This window comes from Armigeres subalbatus, chromosome 1, assembly GCF_024139115.2.
Source record: "Armigeres subalbatus isolate Guangzhou_Male chromosome 1, GZ_Asu_2, whole genome shotgun sequence".
Classification (NCBI taxonomy): domain Eukaryota; kingdom Metazoa; phylum Arthropoda; class Insecta; order Diptera; family Culicidae; genus Armigeres; species Armigeres subalbatus.
The window spans coordinates 223,302,110-223,323,274 of NC_085139.1; the positions used below are offsets into that span (position 1 = coordinate 223,302,110).

Genomic DNA, 21,165 nt, shown 5'->3' on the forward strand with positions numbered 1-21,165 from the left:
AGTGCAAAACTCAATCGTAAATAGCGAATTTGATAGCGCGTCGGAGGGAGATGATGCAATAAATTTGAATGGATGGAATCACTATCAGAAACCAAGCTTCCACGCCAAACGCTGATGCCACCGAAACAGTCCATTTTCGCAATTAAACCTAAAGTAAGTAAGTAAGTAAGTAAGTAAATGATCTGCAGCAACACACCGAGCACCAAAACCAATGCGATGGATTTCCATTGAAAATGTTACCAGCGCCTCCGTAATGCTGTGTCCGCTCTGAAGCGATCGCTTTGATGCGTCCGCTCTGCGTGAAACCTTGTTCAAACTGAGGATTAGATCCAAACCCGCAAGTGATTGATTTTTTATGTCTGTGCTAGTGATGCATGTACGTGATTAGTTGGTTTACCTATTTCCAAACTTGTTGTCAATTATCGATAATAAATAGTTCAAAATCAGTATTTACATATAAATACAAAGAAGCGTTGACTCATCCTTGATCGAATGGTCCAAAAAAAATAAAAATCCATCGAGAAACGGCTGAGATATTAAAGTTTAAAGTCTATCATATTTTCGTGACGGTCCCCGATTTTCGCAATCGTCAAGTGTGTCCCAATATAGAAAAGACAGACGTAGTCCTACTTCAAAAGATCATATCTTCCCGAGCTAATCTTCTTCTTCTTCTTCTTCTTATTGGCATTACATCCCCGCACTGGGACAGAGCCGCCTCGCAGCTTAGTGTTCATTTAGCACTTCCACAGTTATTAACTGCGAGGTTTCTAAGCCAGGTTACCATTTTTGCATTCGTATATCATGAGGCTAGCACGATGATACTTTTATGCCCAGGGCAGTCGAGAAAATTTCCAATCCGAAAATTGCCTAGACCGGAACCGGGAATCGAACCCAGCCACCCTCAGCATGGTCTTGCTTTGTAGCCACGCGTCTTACCGCACGGCTAAGGAGGGCCCCGTCTTACCGCACCTCCCGAGCTAATATCTTACTTGAAAGGAGATTCATATCCACACCTTTCCTGCTTCCAGGCAAATGCATCATTTGAAAGAAGAGATCATATATTTCCTTGCCTTAAACTGATAAAATGCATGAATTGAAACTTACTTTACTTATGGATCCTGTACACCTCCGGTGGTGCAAAGGGCCGACTTGAAAGATCTCCATCCTGAGCGTTGCCCGGCTATCGCTTTAACCTGTTGCCAGGTTAGATTTCGGTCGACTTCTTTTATTTCTTTATTGAGGCTTCGCCGCCATGAGCCTCTGGGTCTGCCTCTGCTGCGATGTCCCGCTGGGTTCCAGTCTAATGCTTGTTTACAGATTTCGTTTCTGCTCCTACGTAGAGTGTGGCCGACCCAGCCCCACTTCCGATCCCGAATTTCTGTTGCTATCGGCTTCTGGTGACAACGACGATGGAGCTCGTTGTTTGAGATCCAGTTGTGAGGCCACCAGGCCCGAATTGAAAGAAGAAATTATATCCCCTCCCAAGCAGCACAACTGGTTTCATTACTAAATATTTCACTGTGCTGCAACTATTCAGATTAAAAAAAACCATTTTAATTCACCGAGTAGTGATACTGCCTTTCTCGCATGTATTCAAGACACCAACCATTTATGGGGCTTATATGGTACGATGTACCATTTTCTTCATAACTTTTAAACGCAAAGATCGATCATTATCAAATTCAATAGTGATCAACAAGGCTTTGTCCCCTGTCGAATGCAACTTGTTGCGAGAAAATCGGTTAAAGATTACTATACGAAAAGTTGTCTAATGTTTTTCTTAGCTTTTGTGTACACACATACAGACACACACACACATACACACGGGCTGCGAAATGGTGAGTAGACATCTGGGAAGGAGCGACCAACACAGCTCTGGTCCTCACAAGTTCCAATCTCACGCTTCCACGGGTCTTCCAATGACAATTGACCGCCAGCTAAGGGTTGCGTACATAGCTGGTAGTGCAGCCTGGGCACTGTTGTCCTTCTGACATCAGCTAGAGTGAGTGGGTGCGACCAAAGAGACCATCGTCCCTAACCCCTAATCCCAAGGCGTCAAGCAACCCGTGCCGAGGGAATGCATGGCCAGGGGGTGAAATAATGAGCTAGGCCGGCCTAGAGGCCTCTAACGGAGCCTGTGGGGTACCTGGGCACCCTCCACAGTAATTGTCCCTTACCGCGTCATGCTGGGCTCTGGCGTGGTGGACCTCTTTTCCCGAGCAACTCGTGGGACCAAAATGGAAAACCAAGTCAATTCTTCAATTAGTGGTAGTAGTGTAGGCGACAACCCCTTCGCAAGAGGTGGGTTGTTCAGGCTTCTGCCTAGGAGGCCAGAGGCAATAGTCGGCAGCTCAGTGCGCAGCGCCAGCGTGGGTCACTTAACCCTCATCTCGGCTAAAAAAACGCCGGTAGAGGTTATTGACGGCCAATGGCTTGTGGAGGCGATGAACCACAAACGCGATGGGCTTTCGGCCTTCGAGGTGGCGACGGAACAGCTGGACGCCATCATCGACTTTGCGTCATCGAAGCATAATATCAGTAAGGACCTCAAGAGGAGCTTGCTGAAACTTCGAAAGTCGATGTTGGACGCCAAGCTGGAGAGGGCGATCGGGACGGCCAAGTCTAAACCCGTGAAATCCGTGGAGTCGAGGTCTATCCAGACTGAGGCCCAAGGATTCGCGGACTCGGGCAAGGTCGAATCGACCGAGGGCGTGCCAGCGAAGACGGTGGTGCCAAAGTCTACCCAGACTGCGGCTCAAGTATTCGCGGGCACGTCGGGGGTGACTGCTCCAACGGAGCAGACACAAAAAAACGGGGGAGACAGTCTCCAGGGGATGAGCTCCCTGGGGGCCGCTCCAAAACGCGGAGGGTTACTACCCGGAACAAGGGTAGTGGGGCTGGGAAGCTAAACCCCGGCCAGGTACCTCCAAAACCGGGGGAGGAAGGACCTGAAAAGGTTCGTCCACCCAGGAAAGACGGTGGTAAGGGGTTACGGCAGGCTGAGAGCTCTCAGCCGCACCAGACCAGGGAAATAGAGGGGGATGACGCCTCCTGGACCCTGGTCAAGAACAAGAGGAAACCGAAGACGTCAAGGACCGAAGAGAAGGCCCAGGCGAATGAGGGTAGCAAGAAGTCTAGGGTAGGCGCCAATCGCTCCAGGGGCGATGCCCTAGTCATCAAAATGGACGAGGCTAAGTACTCGGACGTCGACGTCTCAAGCTCGGTGAACTCGGCGCCGACGTACGTCGAATAAGACGTACCCGGATGGGCGAGATGATCATCGAGCGTTAAGGTGGGATAGTAGGTATGCCCTGTGGGCATATAAGAGCAACCCGAAGTTTGCTTCAAGTGCCTGGAGCCGGGGCACAAGCAATGGGACTGCAAAGGCCCAGACAGAAGCAATTTCTGCCGACGCTGCGGATTGGAAGGACATAAGGCACAATGCTGCGCGAACCCTCCCAATTGTTTGATTTGTTCCAGCAAAGCTGTGAACAGCAAGCACCCCATGGGGGGTTCGATGTGCCCGGCGATTAAGCGTGCTGCAAAATCACAGTGGCGGTAACGCAGCTGGCTTGCTCGGCCTCGCCCGAGTGTTTGGTGTGCGCAGGTTTAGAGGAAACGGCGGAACACGTGTTGTTCGTGTGCTCACGTTTTCACGCAATGCGTGACCACATGCTTGTCACATGTGGTCTGGACACTATCCCGGACAACCTAGTTCGGAGGATGTGTAAAGATGAAGTTGGCTGGAACGCCGTTTTATTGGCTATCGCCCAAATCGTCTCGAAGCTACACAGAAGGTGGCGTGTGGACTCAAGGATGGCTAGTTCAGGCGCAAATAAGAGGTGGTCCAAGGGATCGGAATCGGCTTTATGGGTCATACCGGTGGTCATGCTCTATGGTCGAACTCGATCCTTTTATCGAACAAGTGGCCGCGCGAAGAACAACATGGTATCGTCGCTTTCGCGGCGTCGATCAACCGGGCGGGTTCCGAGCCCGAAGACGGAAAGGGGTCCTCGTCAAGGCTGGGGCAGGCGTAGGCACCGCGTCGGCAATGCCCTCTGTGTGCTGGCGAATAGGCCCTATCGCAGAAAGGTCAATTGGGGGTGCACGCGGCATCATCATTCTTGATACCAGTCGTGCAGAGGAAAGCAGGCGCGAAGTCGACCCTTCCCACCTTCCGAGGACATAGGGCGTGGTAAGGCCACCTGGAAAGCCGGCAATGCGCTGGCACGATACCATGGTGTTCTTCTAAAAAAGCAAGTTACGATGTTCGGTGCTGCAAGGACACGCAGCTAACCTCGAGGGTGCGTTGTGCACCGGCCCCCCTTTGAAGCATTACTTTCTGGTTGTACCGAAGGGACTATGGGCTTGGCGGCAATGGAAACGGTTTAGCGGGTCGGGGATGTAGGACCCTCGTTTGCTGTTGGAGATGGTCCTTAACCCCGCACTTCCTGGACAACCCAGGATGTCTGTTGAGCAGATTCCCTCTCCATTGCTTAGGAAAAAAAAAGACACACATATACACACGAACAGTCAGACATGTGCTCAGTTTGTCGAGCTGAGTCGATTGGTATATAACACTATGGGTCTCCGAGGTTTCTATAAAAAGATCGTTTTCGAAGTGAAATGATAGCCTTTCGGTGCAACTTCGTTGTACGAGAAAGGCCAAAGGGTTTTTGCTAATACCATCAAATACAATGCTCTTGCAAACTAAAAAGCGCAAGGGGTAGAGCCTATGGAAACTAAAAAATTGCAATAATTTTGCAAAATTCTACAGCTAAAGGACCATTATGCCAAATGACCGTTATGCCAAAGGACTTCATGCCAAATGCCCTACCAACACTTACTTCGTATCGGATATAAAAGTATCGATTCCAAAAGTACTCGGTATCGAAGCAAAAGTTTCGAGTATTCACTGGTATTTATTTGTATCGATTAATCCGTAGATGCAGGTAATAGAAGTAATTGCTGTTATCAGCGTGATTTATAAAACATTTTGTCTGCAATTCATAATACAAATCACTGACATTGTTCTACACAGTATAAAAATGTTACAGCATATATGATGTAACAAAAAGGCTCCGTTCGATTCGACTCATTTTTCCATCACTTTTTAAAATTACAGGTCCTCGTTACTATGGAGCTTGTATTCAATATTGCACACAAGAAAAAGTTGGATGTAAAATTAGAGGCTATTAAACACAAAAATAAGCGTTTATATATTTCCATGGCGTGTAATTTTCAGAATTTTTAACTGTGTAGATACACTATGCATGTCAATATGGTAAGTAATCTATTGAACTATGAGAACCAGAGTTTGTGATGTTTCCCAGTAAACTGTGTTTTACATTCCCCCTTCCAACATAATGGCATAAATTGAAAACAACAATCAACTTGAAAATCCTATTCAAGTTCTCCATTCACCTTCTACCCACAACAACTTCATTCGAACCAGACCACTAAATCAGTTCTCCAGACCGCGCCATCGTCGGTGCACATGACAAAACGCAAACACTAGATTAAATCCTGAGCACACTTGAACCGTCCGGATGAACAGCAGCGTTGGAAAACATTTTTATACTCACGCAAAATCATAATGAATTACAACGACTCAACAACCGTTCAACTACGAACCAGCTCAGATCAGAATCGTGTGCGGTACCCACGACTGTTCGAGAATGCAAAGTAACCGAATGTTGAATGGTTATTCGCATAATTTAGATCACTGTATTTTGAATACCAATGAAAGTTTTCGATGAACCTCAACTTTGATTCTGGATTTCTGACAATCTTGAAACAAAACAATGTGATCGGACGGACATGGAAAAGTTTTGAAATTTCGGATATCTATTTTAGCTCTCTTAATTTTTATTCGAATTTAAAGTATTTTTTTTCTGAATAACGTAAACTTTAAGAGCTACGAAGATATGGGTCTGTAAAACATTTGTGGGCTTCACAGCCGAGCGGTAAACGGCCTTAGTCGTCTGGCCGCATTTGCGGTGGAGTGTGGTTTCGATTCCACATGTCCAAGTGAAAATAACACTTTTCGTAAAGCGGAAAATTCTTCACTATTCCATCGGATGTTGTGTTAAAATGTCCTGTACTTTATCTAATGCTTAAATAGGTATCGAGTATTCAGTCGATGTGACCTCTTGTCGAAGACAGTGATACAAACTTTAACTAGTATTTTCGGTGTCCCTTGATATCTTCATATTTAGAAGAATTGTAATAGATATGGATACATCATTTTCAAATTCTTACTGATATTCAGAAATGTTCTGGCTTAAAAAAAAATCCCAATGAATTCCGTAAAAATCATTAAAATCCGAATATTTGATCGGTATAGAACAAAAAAATTTACCTTCATTCAGTTCACTGCGCAATAGTAGTCAAATTATCTACCGCAATTGCAATCAAAATTTCTAAATAGAACCGGAAATCACCCAATTGTTGGCAGACTCATTCAAATTTTCACTTTTTCCCGCATTTTGCCCGATCTCCCACCACTGCTTCCAATTCCGATTCCGGGTTAGTGGTTTTACATGGTGCAAACGATAATCGCAACCACACAGCACCAGACACAGCCAACCGTCATCGAATCTGATGTGGGGGAAAACGACCGGATTCCGTGAGCCTGGGCTGCATAGAAAAAGGATTCCAGCAGTAACAGCATCGTACTGCGGTGCAGTAACGAAACGTTGCATTGCATTGCCGGCACCATTAATGGATGCACCGATCGAGCAGCCGCTTTCGACGATGGCGACGTGGTGCAGCAAACTTTTCCACTTTTCCACAGCGTGTACTCGTCGTCGTCGGGTGTTTCGTGCCTCGTACGTTGGACGCGCGGGAACGCAGCGCACTCCTAGGCATCGGTGAGTGCAAACACTCAAAAGTGCCCTCTTTATAGTTTCATTAATAATTTCAAATTAAATTTACTCGAGAGGATTTAATTTAATTTCTGTCAGACGCAGAGAGGGCTTGGAGAGGTGTTCGTTTTGTTGTCGCTGTTCCAACTACAGTTGCCGTCATTTTTGGGGGTCGGATAATTCAGGGAAGTTTGATGAAAACTCGCTACTGGCGCAATGTAGGCTTGAAAGTACTTACCGATAGTCACCGGAGTCACTCAGCTGACGGACCGTAATAGGATATTCGGAAAGACCGTGGGCTTTGAGCAGTTCCTGCATCCTCACTAGGCCCTCGTTTGTCTCGTAGATGATGGTGAACGACTTCCAGCCCCAGGCTGCCACGAGGTCCACGTAGGCCTGAAAAAAATGTAAAGACGAAAAGATAAATCAATTAATGAGAAAGGTATTAAGGAGGGACACATGAGAGAAACAATCCACGAAAAAAATCGAAGTTCAGTAGAATAGTTCATGGGACTTGCTTGTGTAAATTCGGAGGAGTTTGCCATGAAAATACGAAGGAATTTTCCGCAGAAATTTGGATAAACCCCGTCTGCATATACGGCAGGCGATCTTAAGATTGTATCAGGGCAGAGGCAAGAAACTGGATATCGAAACATTACATGGACTTGATTGATATAAGAGATACAAGAACTGGCCACAATATTAAACATTTGCACCAACATATCATTTAAAAATACATGCTAGAAACAAACTAATAATAATAATAATTAATCATGTCAATATCTCATTTTGCTATCAAAACAAGATTTGTTATTATTCAGCTATTCTCCTCAGAAATGAGGAGTGAAGCGTCTCCTTTCTCCCTTCGCATTTCATCCATCGTTCAGAATGACAAGCGAGACGTCTCACTCCTCACTCATCATTTCTCGCTTCTCACTGCGAAAAGTGAAGAGTTTGAAATTAGATGTAAGAATGAGAAGTAAGATTACTCACTTCTCAGTTGTCACTCATTTTCCCAATCATAATTCTCACTGTGAAAAGTGATTGAGGCGAAGTGAGAAGTGAGACGTCACAATTCTCAAAATTCAACTTCTCACTTTTTTCTAGTGAGAAGTGAGAAATGAGGAGTCAGGAAAGAGACGTCATTTTTTCTCACTTCCCAATTCTCATTGCGGAAAGTGAGAAGTGCGAAGATAGTGCGATGAAATGTAAAATGAGAAATGATGAGTGACGTCTCACTCCACATTTCACACTTTTCGCAGTGGGCTTTTCTGCCAAATATCCATTGAAGCGCTTTCTGCCAAACGACCATTTCGGACAAACGACATTTTCAGCTAAATGACCTATTCGATTAAAGAATATGTGTCAAAGGGTCAAAGGTCAAAAGGTCGAAGGGACAAAATGTAGAAAGGACAAAAGGTCGAAAGGATAAAAGGTCGAAAGGGACAAAAGGTAGAAGGTAAAAAGGTCGAAATGACAAGAGGTCGAAGGAAAAGAAGGTAGAAAAAATGACAGAAGTTTGAAGGAAAAGAAGGTTGGAGGAAACAACTGAGTCAAATGGTCGAAAGAACGAAAGATCGAAGAGACAAAAGGTCGACAGAACGAAGAGTCGAATAGGCAGAAATTGGAGGTTTCTTTTTATCAATTATTGACTGTTCTTACGATTTCTGTCTTATATTTTAAACAGACGCTATTCTTCAGAGTTTACTTAACCGTTTAATACTATTTTTATCGTTCAAAATCACTACTGCTTTCTTAAGACATTTCAGGCAAAAAATTTGATACCACGCTTTCATCAATTTCACCATTCTAGAATTTTGTTTTCTAGTCTAGAATAATTTTTGACAGGATTTCGACACCAAAAACTTTTTGAGATCTGAATAATTAAAAATATAAAAATTTATCAAAGTACTCCGTCTAAAGCAGGCAGTCTTGGGCGTTAGAGAGTTACTCATTGAGTTCATTAAATTAAACAATAATAAGGGTCAGTTCACAAATTACGTAACGGAGATTTGGGAAATTTCATACCCCTCCCTACTTTACAGTGTAACCACAGACAAACAGACGTAACAGCTTGAACATTTTTCTGAAAAAATCATCGCTCAACTCCTCTACCACCATCTTGCGAGCATGTTACACGAAACAATGTTTCGTATGACATTGTCACCAGAAGGCGCTGGAGTGAAATGTCAAACTCGAATGATTACGACGCTAGCGCCTCTGGTTGTGAAACGCACAATCAATCAAATTTGAATTGATCGTTAAAGTCATGGTCGATGGTAATTTCTCTAGTGTTACGTCTGTTTGTCTGTGGTGTAACGTTTTTATTTTTTTTAAATTTTATTTAGAGTAAGGCCGAAGTGGCCTGTGCGATATATAAGAGTCTTCTCCATTCGGCTCGGTCCATGGCAACACGTCGCCAACCACACAGTCTACGGAGGGTCCGCAAATCATCTTCCACCTGATCGATCCACCTTGCCCGCTGCGCACCTCGCCTTCTTGTGCCCGTCGGATCGTTGTCGAGAACCATTTTAGCTGGGATACTGTCCGAAATTCTGGCTACGTGCCCGGCCCACCGCAGTCGTCCGATTTTCGCGGTGTGAACGATGGATAGTTCTCCCAGCAGCTCATGCAACTCGTGGTTCATTCACCTTCTCCACGTACCGTCCGCCATCTGCACTCCACCATAGATGATACGCAGCACTTTCCTTTCGAAAACTCCAAGTGTGCGTTGGTCCTCCACGAGCATCGTCCAGGTTTCGTGTCCGTAGAGGACTACCGGTCTAATGAGCGTTTTGTGGATTATTAGTTTGGTATGGCGGCGAACTCTATTCGATCGGAGTATCTTGCGGAGTCTAAAGTACATACGATTTTTTTTCCTGTTCGGGTGTGCCACTGCGACCAATGATTAGATCCCGTATCCTTAGTGTTTAAGTGCATGTCGAATTACTCCAGTGCTATTGAGAAGCAATGCAGTCTCGGTTTCGATACAGTTGTTGTTTTATTTTCTCAAGACCACCATGACAAGGTCCCGCTATTTAGACCCTTCATAGAGAGCAATCCCATTGAAGGCGCGCCCCTTATCAATAGGAAATCAATCCTTTCTTGAGAAAACAGAACAGTAATACTGTTATTCAGCCATGCATAGGAGCCCCAGTCATATACTTGACTTGCTTCTAGAATATCACCAGCAAAACAATGAAAAGCCGGGATTTAGCTCTGTCTACAAGACCATTTCACGCAAGAGAATTTGTTCAGTAATAAGAATTTCCGTTTGTTGCTCTCACTACCATTGTTCACCAGTTCAAGAAGAGTTAGTACGTATTTAAACCCCTAACTCGATTTTTCCAGCAGTCAGTTCGGCCTAGGACCGGGTACCGAGGTTTTTTAACTAATTGCTTGAAAAGTTGTTTCCGCTGCATACAGTTTAGCCTCAAACAAGAGGAATTCGTCTGCAAGGTAACATTAATTATGTTTTATTTCTGAGACTGCTGTTGGTAGCGAGGACTAAATACGATGATTCCTTAATTACCACAACTTATTGCCTGTTTGGTAGATCTTACACCGCAACACACTACGTCAAAGTGATCTACCGTGTTACGGGAAATACGATTACCAGCCACTATGCGTCTCCGAATTTCTCTGTTGGTATCATTTTCGGCAGTCACCAGTGAGCCCCCAGTGAACCAGTGAACACAAATTCTTCTACCACCTCGAATTCGTCACCACCGATGCAAATTCGCGGTGGGTGGCTAACATTGTCTTCTCTTGAACCTCTTGCTATCATGTACTTCGTCTTCGACGTGTTGATGACTAGTCCGATCCGCTTGGCTTCCCTCTTCAGTCTGATGTAGGCTTCCTCTATCTTCTCAAAGTTACGTGCCATAATATCTATGTCGTCGGCGAAGCCAAATAGCTGGACGGACTTATTGAAAATTGTACCACTCGTGTTAATTCCTGCTCTTCGTATTACCCCTTCCAAAGCGATGTTGAATAACAGACACGAAAGACCATCACCATACCGTAACCCTCTGCGGTAGGGTGGGTCAAAAAACACTTTTTCAAATTTTTTGATGGGTCGATGAATAGATGATGTGTGGGCACGTTGTAATTGCGGCATTTCTGCAGTACTTGGCGAATGGCGAACACCTGGATCGTGGTGGAGCGTTCGCCCATAAAACCCGCCTGGTACTGCCCCACGAGCTCCCTTGCAATTGGTGCTAGTCGACGGCATAAAGGGAGAGTACCTTGTAGGCGGCGTTTAGCAATGTGATTGCGCGGTAGTTGCTTCAATCTAGCTTATCGCCCTTTTTGTAGATGGGACACACGACACCTTCCATCCAATCCTGCGGCAAAACTTACTCCTCTCAAATCTTGGTAATAATCCAGTCCAGCTCTCTAGCCATTGCCTCACCAACGTGTTTAAACAGCTCTCCTGTTAGTTGATCAACCCCAGGGGCTTTGTTGTTCCTCAGCCGGCCAATCTCTTCCTGGATTTCCTGGAGATCCGGAGCCGGTAGAATTATGTCCTGCGCGCGTTCCCCCAGGTCCATCACCATACCGCCATCTTCGTCTGCCACATCGCCATTCAGGTGTTCTTCGTAGTGCTGCCTCCACCTTTGGATCACCTCACGCTCGTTCGTAAGAAGGTTCCCGTTTATGTCCTTACACATATCAGGCTGTGGCACGTGGCCCTTACGTGAACGGTTCAACTTCTTATAGAATTTTCGTGTGTTATTAGCGCGGTACAGTCGCTCCCGTCTCTTCATGGTCTCGATTTTCCTGCTGACGCTTTTTCCTCCGGAAAATCGAGTTTTGTCAGTTCCGCGCCTTTTTATATCGTGCCTCGTTCGCCCTCGTGCGGTGTTGCAGCAATCTCGTCCATGCTGCATTCTTCTCTTCCACTAACTGCTCACATTCGCCGTCATACCAGTCGTTTCTCTGATCCGGGGCACCGTGCCAAGTGCAGCATTTGCGGTGCTTCCAATGGCGGATCGAAAATCTCTCCAGCCATCTTCAAGAGACGCTGCACCTAGCTGCTCTTCCGTTGGGAGTGCCAATCCCAGCTGCTGCGCGTATTCTTGGGCTAGTCTACCGTCTTGTAGCCGCCCAATGTTAAGCCGCGGCGTCCGACTTCGACGCGTGTTGTACACCGTCGAGAGTTTTGAGCGCAGGCATACTGCAACGAGGTAGTGGTCGGATTCAGTACTCGCACTGCGGTAAGTGCGAACGTTCGTGATGTCGGAGAAGAATTTACCATCGATTAGAACGTGGTCGATTTGGTTTTCCGTTTCTTGGTTAGGGGATCTCCATGTGGCCTAGCGGATATTTTTGCGGGGAAAGAAAGTGCTCCCGCCTCCCATCCTGCCGGAGGCTGCGATGTTTATGCATCGTTGGCCGTTGTCATTCGATACGGTGTGCAGACTATCCGGTCCGATGGCCGGTCTATACATTTCCTCCCTTCCTACCTGTGCATTCATGTCACCGATGACGATTTTGACGTCCCGCAGTGGGCATCCATCGTATGTCTGCTCCAGCTGTGCATAGAACACTTCTTTCTCGTCATCGGGTCTACCTTCGTGTGGGCAGTGCACGTTGATGATGTTATAGTTGAAGAAACGGCCTTTAATACTCAGCTTGCACATCCTTGCGTTGATTGGCTGCCACCCAATCACGCGTTGGCGCATCTTACCCAGCACTATGAAACCGGTTCCCAGCTCGTTGGTTGTGCCACAGCTTTGTTAGAAGGTAGCCGCTCGATGCCCGCTTTTCCAAACTTTCTGTCCTGTCCAGCAAATCTCCTGCAGCGCCACGACGTCGAAGTTGCGGGGATGTAATTCATCGTAGATCATCTTGTCGCAACCTGCGAAACCTAGCGACTTGCAGTTCCATGTTCCAAGCTTCCAATCGTGATCCTTTATACGTCGCCTAGTTCTTCGCCCATTACATCGAGTCGCATTATCTCTTTTATTGTTCGTATTTATTGGTTTTCCAGGCGGCTTGTTGGGCCTGCGCAAACCTCCTGTCTCGTCGGAGGGCCGTCGTGTCAGGGCTGTTTAGTGTCCCACCTACCACCAGGACTTGGGCTTGTGCGCTTTGAGCGGCACACGGTCGCTTTGGTGGGGCCTACTTACGGATACATGCAGCTTTTTATAGGAATTCAACAGGGCCCACTGTCAAACCCCACCACATCCTAGGCAAGCCCCACAACTCGCAGATGGCCTGGGGAGGGATCGTCAAGCCCTTGGACATAGTCCCTGCTGCCCGAATAACATGCTTAGCATATGTTATAATTAAAAGACGCGCAATCCAAAATCCGTGAAGCGATGCTTTGACAGTTTTTGAAAAAAATTTGAATTGGAAAAAATAGAAGCTGAAAAATGTTTTTTTCGGGATTACCCTATATAAATTTACTAATTTTGACATAAAACATTACCTGTATGAGATAAATTTAATATTATTTTAGCCTAAATGCTTAAAATTTAATGCTCTACAACTTTGTGGAACAGTACGACCCCCTAATTTGAAAGATTACAAAATACATTTTACAAAATGTGTCACAAAAGGGCCACCCTAATGACAACTTACACCAAAAATAGATCTTTTCTTGCAGATAATTTCGTCTGAAGTCGTAAAAACTCTAACACTGATGGTTTTCGGATTATCGAATTATGTCGTGAAATTTGACGAATCCGACCATTGTGCGCTGTCGCCATCGACAATTTTCGGACCGGCACACACCTCTACTGCCGTTCTACGCATAATTGTCCCATGTACATAGGAAATCTCAGCAAACATGGGACAATTATGCGTATGACGGCAGTTTAGGACAATTGTGATTTAAATATTTGCTCAGAAACACGGGATATCACTTGGTGCAAGAACGCTGCCTACTAGAACAATAGCGTGCATGCGACAATGGGTGGAACCGGTTTCACGGATTTCACGGAAACGCCCATATCTCAGGTTTTTGTTGTCCGATCTGTGACATCAATATATTAATTAACTCAGAAAGAGCTCTAGTTTATGTGAAACATATAAAAAGAGTCATCAAAAAGAGTTCACCAAAGCAAAAAATACAAGCGCTCAAAAAATGGCATTTTTGACATGCCTTCAAATAATCCGGATTATCTCCGGTATCCAGCAGTCTGAACATAGATTTAAACCAGTTTTCCAAAACTTGATAAATTCTCCCGTCGAACACTGTAAGAACCAAAGAAATCGGTTGATTTTTCACAGAGTTATGGTCATTTGAATTTCTATAAAATTTTACCTGTCCCGAGCATTCTGTCCAACCCCTGTAAATGTGCAGAATTTGGAAATTTATATAGTTGGATATAGTTGGAAGAGTACCACAATGGCAGTCAGTATGACACCCGTCTGCTAAAGTTGCCTCCACCTCTTGCCCTTTCTTACCCACAAACATTCGAATGCTATGAATAGCGTTGAACAAAAGTTCAATTTTAGAATTACTAACCTGTTTACAGTGTGACCGTTCATTTTCGGGTCATAATTAAATATTTGGTGGCAAGGCCAGTTAGTGGTTTAGCTCAAATAAAACATTGTTATAAATGTCTTGTGTTGTTGTAAATGTCTGAATGTAAAATAAATGTCTGTCTCCACTTTTCAAGTGTTTGAGTGATGTTTATTTTGTGTACAGTAGCTTTTGGTTGATGTCTTCAGATTTATTATTTATTTTGTTCGTTTCTTTTACTCCGACTTTAATTTATTTATTTATTCAATTAGTTATTATTTATTTATTTATTTACTTATTTATTTATTTATTTATTTATTTATTTATTCATAGGGTTTTCTTTATTTATTTATTTTGTATATTTAAATATTTATTTACTTATTTATTCATCTATAGTTTATTTATGCAATTGCTTATTTATTTTCTTTGTATTTTTTTTATAAGTATCAATTGGCGCTCAACGTTAAAAATTTAAATGAAAAAAAGTGTTTTCTTTCAAGGCCTGAAATAAAATCCTTTTTTTAATCGGTCTCCCGGAGAATTTCAATTAGTTAAATTAATTTCAATAATCGCGTGGTCGTCAGGTGGAATAAGTGGACAAAAATTTGTTCTCAAAGATTGAAAAATTGAGAATTGTTGCGAGTGATGATAACCAAATACGTAAATGCTGCATGTTTCAAGTGTTGAGTTGAGTTGCAAATTAAAAATTCAAGCCACTTTATTGTTGAGTACTTTATCTGGAACTTCGTCAATTTCAAGTGTTACAAGTTGTCCACTAGCAATAAATTCTTATTTTTTCTATTTTCAATGTAAATAGTGTGTTAAATCATATTATTTTCGTATTTATCAAAAGGAAACAAAAGTGTTAGTCTACTTTATTTGTGTTTCCTGGGATATATTTATTCAGATGCATTTATTCAATTATTTATTATAGTGTAAACATATTTCTGCATATTTATTTTTGTTGTTTATAGATTTATTTATTTATTAGATACGTTTATTTACAACTTATTTATTTATTTATTACAGATTTATTTATTTACACTTATTATTTATTGCAAAATTTATTTTTTCATATTTAATAAATAAAGCAAAAATGGCTTTTGCTTGTTCTACTTTTGACCAAGCTAGCGAACTACTAATTGGATGGTATCATACCATGCGAGTAGACTTTCTTGAAGTTGATGAACTCGATTGGGAGCTTGAATCTCGATCAATTGCAATAGACGACAATCTGAGTTTGACTCAGAAAAGAAAATGGCTACGAGACAGTCTCAAGAAAGAGAAGGAAACGTCAGGTACTAGTACAGTAGGTGTTGTAAAAGGTGAGGTGAAACAGGAAATCAAGACATGCATGAAGAAATTCACCGAACTGAAAACAAAATGGGGAATGATTAGCAGTGAAAATGATAGGGAGTTGTATCTTGCTCGTTTACTCCACGTGGAGCTCGTATAGTAGTGATTTTGAGTTCAGCTAAGGACTCACCAAATCTCCACAGCAATCTACAAAATGTGCTGGTAGAATTGGTGAGTATTCTTCAGCCAGAGTGCACTAAATCACTTCACAATAAGTCAACGACAGTAACTGAGAATTTAGAAGGGAATGAGGAATGTGTTAATACATCGCAGGTGGGTGAAAAAGATCCAGACGAAACACAAAACACATCGACTCGTCGAATGACTGTTTTAAGTCAAGACGATCTAGACTGGATTCACTCCCTGCAGGCCAGAATCGCAGATCTTGAATTTGAGCTACAGCGCAGGAACGGAAGGGATGTGGGAACTCAAACTTCGCTTGAGAGTGATATGCCTTTAGAACATTCCAGAGGAAATAACCCAAATCCCATCCACCATCTTAGTTCATTCTCCTGGCCTCATTCACACCCTCAAATTCCTTTTCCATCAGTTAATCATTGTGATCAAAATCATAGGACAGCATCGCTAGAAACTAGCTCTGCCAATACTTTTAACCATGCTCCTATGAACACAACATTCCCGATTTCCAATAATCCAGATCCCAACAGACCAGAAATTAGTTCCCTTCACCCCCAGTTTGCACAAACAACACAAGCTGTTCCTAGCCAATCTCGATTTCCTAATCCCTATCCTGTGCATCAATATTCAGGGCCATACCAAACTCGCCACACTCTGCCAGTTTCCAAGTGGAACATAGCGAAGTACAGTGGGGATGACCAAGGTCTGAAATTGAATGAGTTCCTGGAGTTCAGGCATTATCGCAAGCGGAGTGTATTTCGGAAAGAGAGTTGTTCGAGTCTGCGGTTCACTTGTTCACTGGATCAGCGTTGAAATGGTACATGTCCCAGCGTTCCACTGGTCGGCTCATGAACTGGGAACATCTCTTTTTCGAACCACGTAGAACGTACATGCATCCTGATCTTGACGCTCTGATTAAGATGAAAGTCTATCAGAGACGTCAACAGAAATACGAGTCTTTCTACGAATTCTATTTCGAGATGGAGAAGCTATTTCGCACGATGAGTGGTCAAATTTCGAACGTGGAAAAGATGCAAATTCTTCAACAAAATATGAGGATGGATTACAAGCGACAGATGACCTTCCTCCCTATCGCTGACTTGGGGACCCTAGTAGCGGCTGGTCAGAAACTCGACGCTTTGAACTTTTCCGCTTACAACAAAGTCTTCGGCACGGAAAAAACCGTCCAAGCGGTAAGCAGCGTGTCCGGCCAGCCTGAATCTCATGGATCCAGTCAGACAGCGAGCGTCGGGTCTTCGGTACCGTTTAACCCAAACAGGAACAACCGCGGTCCATCCAATCCTCCATATATCTCTACCACCAAGCCCCAACGTCCAAACAATCAGCACGCTGAGTCTTCAAATGCTCAAATGCGGAATATCGCTTCTAGCTCCCCCGGAGCAGGATCGTCCAGGGCACAGCAACGTCTATCACTTACTCTGGAGGAGGTAGTGAATAACCATTCTCCTCCACCGGAGAACACCTGCTACAATTGTGGTAGATTCGGCCATCACACGGTTATGTGTAGACAACCCGTGGAACTTTCTGTAGTACGTGTGGTCTTCGAGGTTTCCCTACGGACTTCTGCCCGTATTGTTTAAAAAACGGGCCGGCCGCGAACCAAAATCGCCGTCCGCAAGGTCCACAAGCGTAAATCTTCCCCATTCTAACCATGCGCGTACTCCACCGTTTTTCTGGGAGTCCGCTTCACCCAATCTGTACGCAGATACCACCGATGTTTGCCAAATCACATACCCATACGAAGGCGATAGCCGTCCGTATGTGTCAGTCCGAATTTATGGTCTCCACATCCACGCATTGCTTGATAGCGGTAGCAATTTCACGATAATAAGTGAGAAAGTCTACACGAAATTGAATGTCAAGCGTCTTCATAAACCCTCTCGCAGCATTTCGCTTCGATCCGCCAGCGGAGATCAACTGCAAATACTCGGTCAAGCACTGCTTCCATTTTTGGTTCATGGCAAAGTACGTATTGTTCCTACTCTCGTGGTCGCAAATCTCTCCGTCGACTGCATATGTGGAATGGACTTCTGGAGGAAGTTCCATATCCAACCCACCATGCTGTCGAATGAACAAGATGCGATTGTTTCCACCCTTGAACATTGTTCAGATAACCCCAGTCTATCTAAAGAGGAGAGGCAGCTAATCGAAAAAGTAAAGGAGAAATTTCTTCCTGCTCGAGAAGGCAGTCTAACTCTCACTCCACTAGCCCAACACACAATAGTCCTGAAGGAGGAATGGAAAAATCCGCCCCAGGTTCGGCAGTTTCCGTATTGCATGTCGCCTAAGACCCAAGAGCTGGTGGCGGTCGAACTGAAAAGGCTGCTAGGCATTGAATCCTCGAGATGAGCAATTCGGATTGGTCCCTAAATTGCGTTCCAGTAATCAAACCAAACAAGGTAAGGCTTTGCTTAGACGCGCGCAGAATCAATGAGTGAACTGTGCGTGATGCATACCCTTTGCCTCACCCTGGACGTATTCTTGGCCAACTCCCAAAAGCGAAATTTCTTTCGACGATCGACCTTTCCGAGGCCTTCCTACAGGTCCCCCTCGATCCGCAATCGAGAAAATACACGGCGTTCAGTGTGCAGGGCAAAGGGTTGTTCCAGTATACCAGAATGCCATTTGGTCTCATAAATAGTCCCGCCACCCTGGCTCGACTAATGGATAGCGTTCTTGGCCATGGTATACTGGAACCTTACGATATCGTCGTTGTCACAGAAACGTTTGAGCATCACGTACAGCTCCTCACTGAAATTGCACGTCGTCTAAGCCAAGCCAACCTAAGCATCAATCTGGAGAAGTCTCGCTTCGTAGTCTCTGAGGTCCCATTCCTAGGATATCTATTGAGCACTAACGGTCTGCGAACTAATCCAGACAAAATACGCCCCATTGTCGAATATGAGCGGCCAACAACAATCACTAAGCTCCGGAGATTCCTAGGAATGGTGAACTACTACCGGAGATTCATCGCGGACTTCAGCGGAGTAACTTCTCCATTGAGTGATTTACTCAAAACCAAATCAAAGGTGATTCATTGGAACGAGGCCGCCGAAGAAGCCTTTTGTAAAATCAAAGAGCTCCTTATCTCCTCGCCGATTCTGGGAAGTCCGGATTTTACGAAGGAGTTTGTTATACAAACCGACGCAAGTGACGTCGCTGTAGCGGGAATTCTTACGCAGCAACATGACGGCGGCGAGCGAGTCATCGCATACTTCTCGCACAAACTCACAACGCCACAAAAGAATTACCATGCCGCCGAAAAGGAAGCACTTGCCGCGATCCTGGCAATTAATGTGTTCCGCGGCTATATCGAGGGGTACCATTTCACCTTAGTCACGGATTCTTCTGCGCTGACTCACGTTTTGAAAACCAAATGGACAGTAGGGTCCAGATGCAGTCGATGGTCGTTGAATCTGCAACAGTTCGATATGACTGTAATACATCGCAAAGGCAAAGACAATGTCGTTGCTGACGCGTTATCCAGAAGTCTAATTGCCGCAGTAGATTCCATCGATTCGCTCTGGTACTCCACCATGGTGGACAAAGTGTTGAGTCAGCCAGAAGATTACGTGGACTTCAAGGTTGAAAACGATCGTTTATTTAAGTTCGTCTCCGTGTGCGATTACCCGTGCGATTCCCGTTTCGAGTGGAAAATAGTTCCCCAAAAGTCGGAAATTCCCGGAATACTAAACGACTGCCACGACTCTTGTTTTCATCCAGGATATGAGCGAACCCTTTCCAGAATCCGTCAAAGGTACTATTGGCCAAAGATGGCTGGAGAAATTCGTTCCTACGTCCAGCAGTGCGGGATTTGCAAGGAGGTAAAACCCTCTTCACGACCGCTTGCACCCGAGATGGGCAATATGAGAATGGCTAGTCGGAAATCAGCACATCCTTGTAGTGGCCGACTATTTTTCAAAGTGGGTGCTGATCCAACCAGTCCGAAGCATCAGCAGTTCGAGTCTCTGCACTATCCTCAAAGAGCAGTGGATCCTCCGAAACTCGGCGCCGGAGATAATAATCACCGATAACGGTAGCTGTTTTACCTCTAAGGAGTTCAAAGAGCTCCTGGACCAGTTCCAAATCACGCATTGGCTTAATTCCAGGTACCATTCCCAGGCGAATCCTGTGGAAAGAGTCAATCGTACGATTAACGGTGCCATCCGCACCTACGTGAAAGAGGACCAACGGCTCTGGGATACTCGAACTGCTGAAATAGAGATGCTGCTTAATACAAGTGTGCACGCTTCGACTGGTTTCACACCTTTCTTCATCACGCACGGACACGAGCTTTCGGAGTCTGGAATCGATCACAAAATGACACGTCACGAAAACAATCTCACGTCCGACGAGCAAAACGAGCGTAGAAAATTTTTTTTTGCCAGAATCTACGAGTTAGTCAGCCAAAACTTGGTAAAAGCACATCAAGCATCTCGTCAACATTATAATCTACGTCATCGTTCATTCGCTAAATCGTTCACAGAAGGTCAATTCGTGTATCGTAGAAATATGAAGATCTCCAATGCTGCAGAGCACTACAACTCAAAATACGGCCCACAATTTCTTCCCTGTCGCGTTAAAAACAAAATTGGCTCGTCCTCTTATGAGTTGGAGGACATGAACGGTAAAAATCTAGGTATCTGGCCTGCGGCCCATCTCAAACCAGGATAATTGCATAGTTACATAGTAAACAAATCGGTTGACTAAATTTTCACTGTCTGTTTTTTTTTTCGAATACTACGAGCGAGTAAAACGAGAATAGTAGCCTACATTATTTGATTTCCACTATAATCTCCAAAATAGCCATGTCAGATGTACCTAAAATACAAAAAGAAATTAATTAATAGAGTAATATAAACCACAAAAACTAGAAAAATATCCATAAGCATTAGTGTCTCGTCAGTTGTCTCGTCTGTTTAGCCATCGTCATTGTTGTTGAGTTCATCAACAATTGCCGAAACACCAATACAAGAACAATCGGGATATACGGTAAAAGCGTATAACCCAGTATCCATGTCGGACTTTTCAGTGGATACACCTTAATAGGAATTATACTATTCCCCGTAATTTCTACCCTTTATCACTTGCGAAAGCAAGCGAGTACTCAGAAATTACGATCTGAGTGGGTATAATTCCATTTGAAAAATAGTCATAGTCACTCTATCCTAGGAGAGTGACGATATGACAAACTAATTATAGGGCGCCCTACCATCGTAAGATAGTTTATAATGCTAGATAATAAGGCAAGCTTGAATGAAAACTTGAGTGAATGAATGAGAGAGTGTGAATGAGTTGGTGGAGTATGAA

General features: G+C 44.3%; 1 protein-coding gene across 2 annotated transcripts in view; it reads right to left on the reverse strand.

Moving 5' to 3' along the window:
• LOC134205821 (glutamate receptor ionotropic, kainate 2) overlaps window positions 1-21,165 on the reverse strand; it is an 872,584-nt gene that overhangs the window by 287,492 nt on the left and 563,927 nt on the right. For both annotated transcript variants that reach the window (XM_062681433.1, XM_062681435.1), the window contains exon 5: window positions 7,105-7,262. In XM_062681433.1, the coding sequence (XP_062537417.1) occupies window positions 7,105-7,262 (158 nt within the window). The remainder of the gene's footprint in view (window positions 1-7,104; window positions 7,263-21,165) is intronic.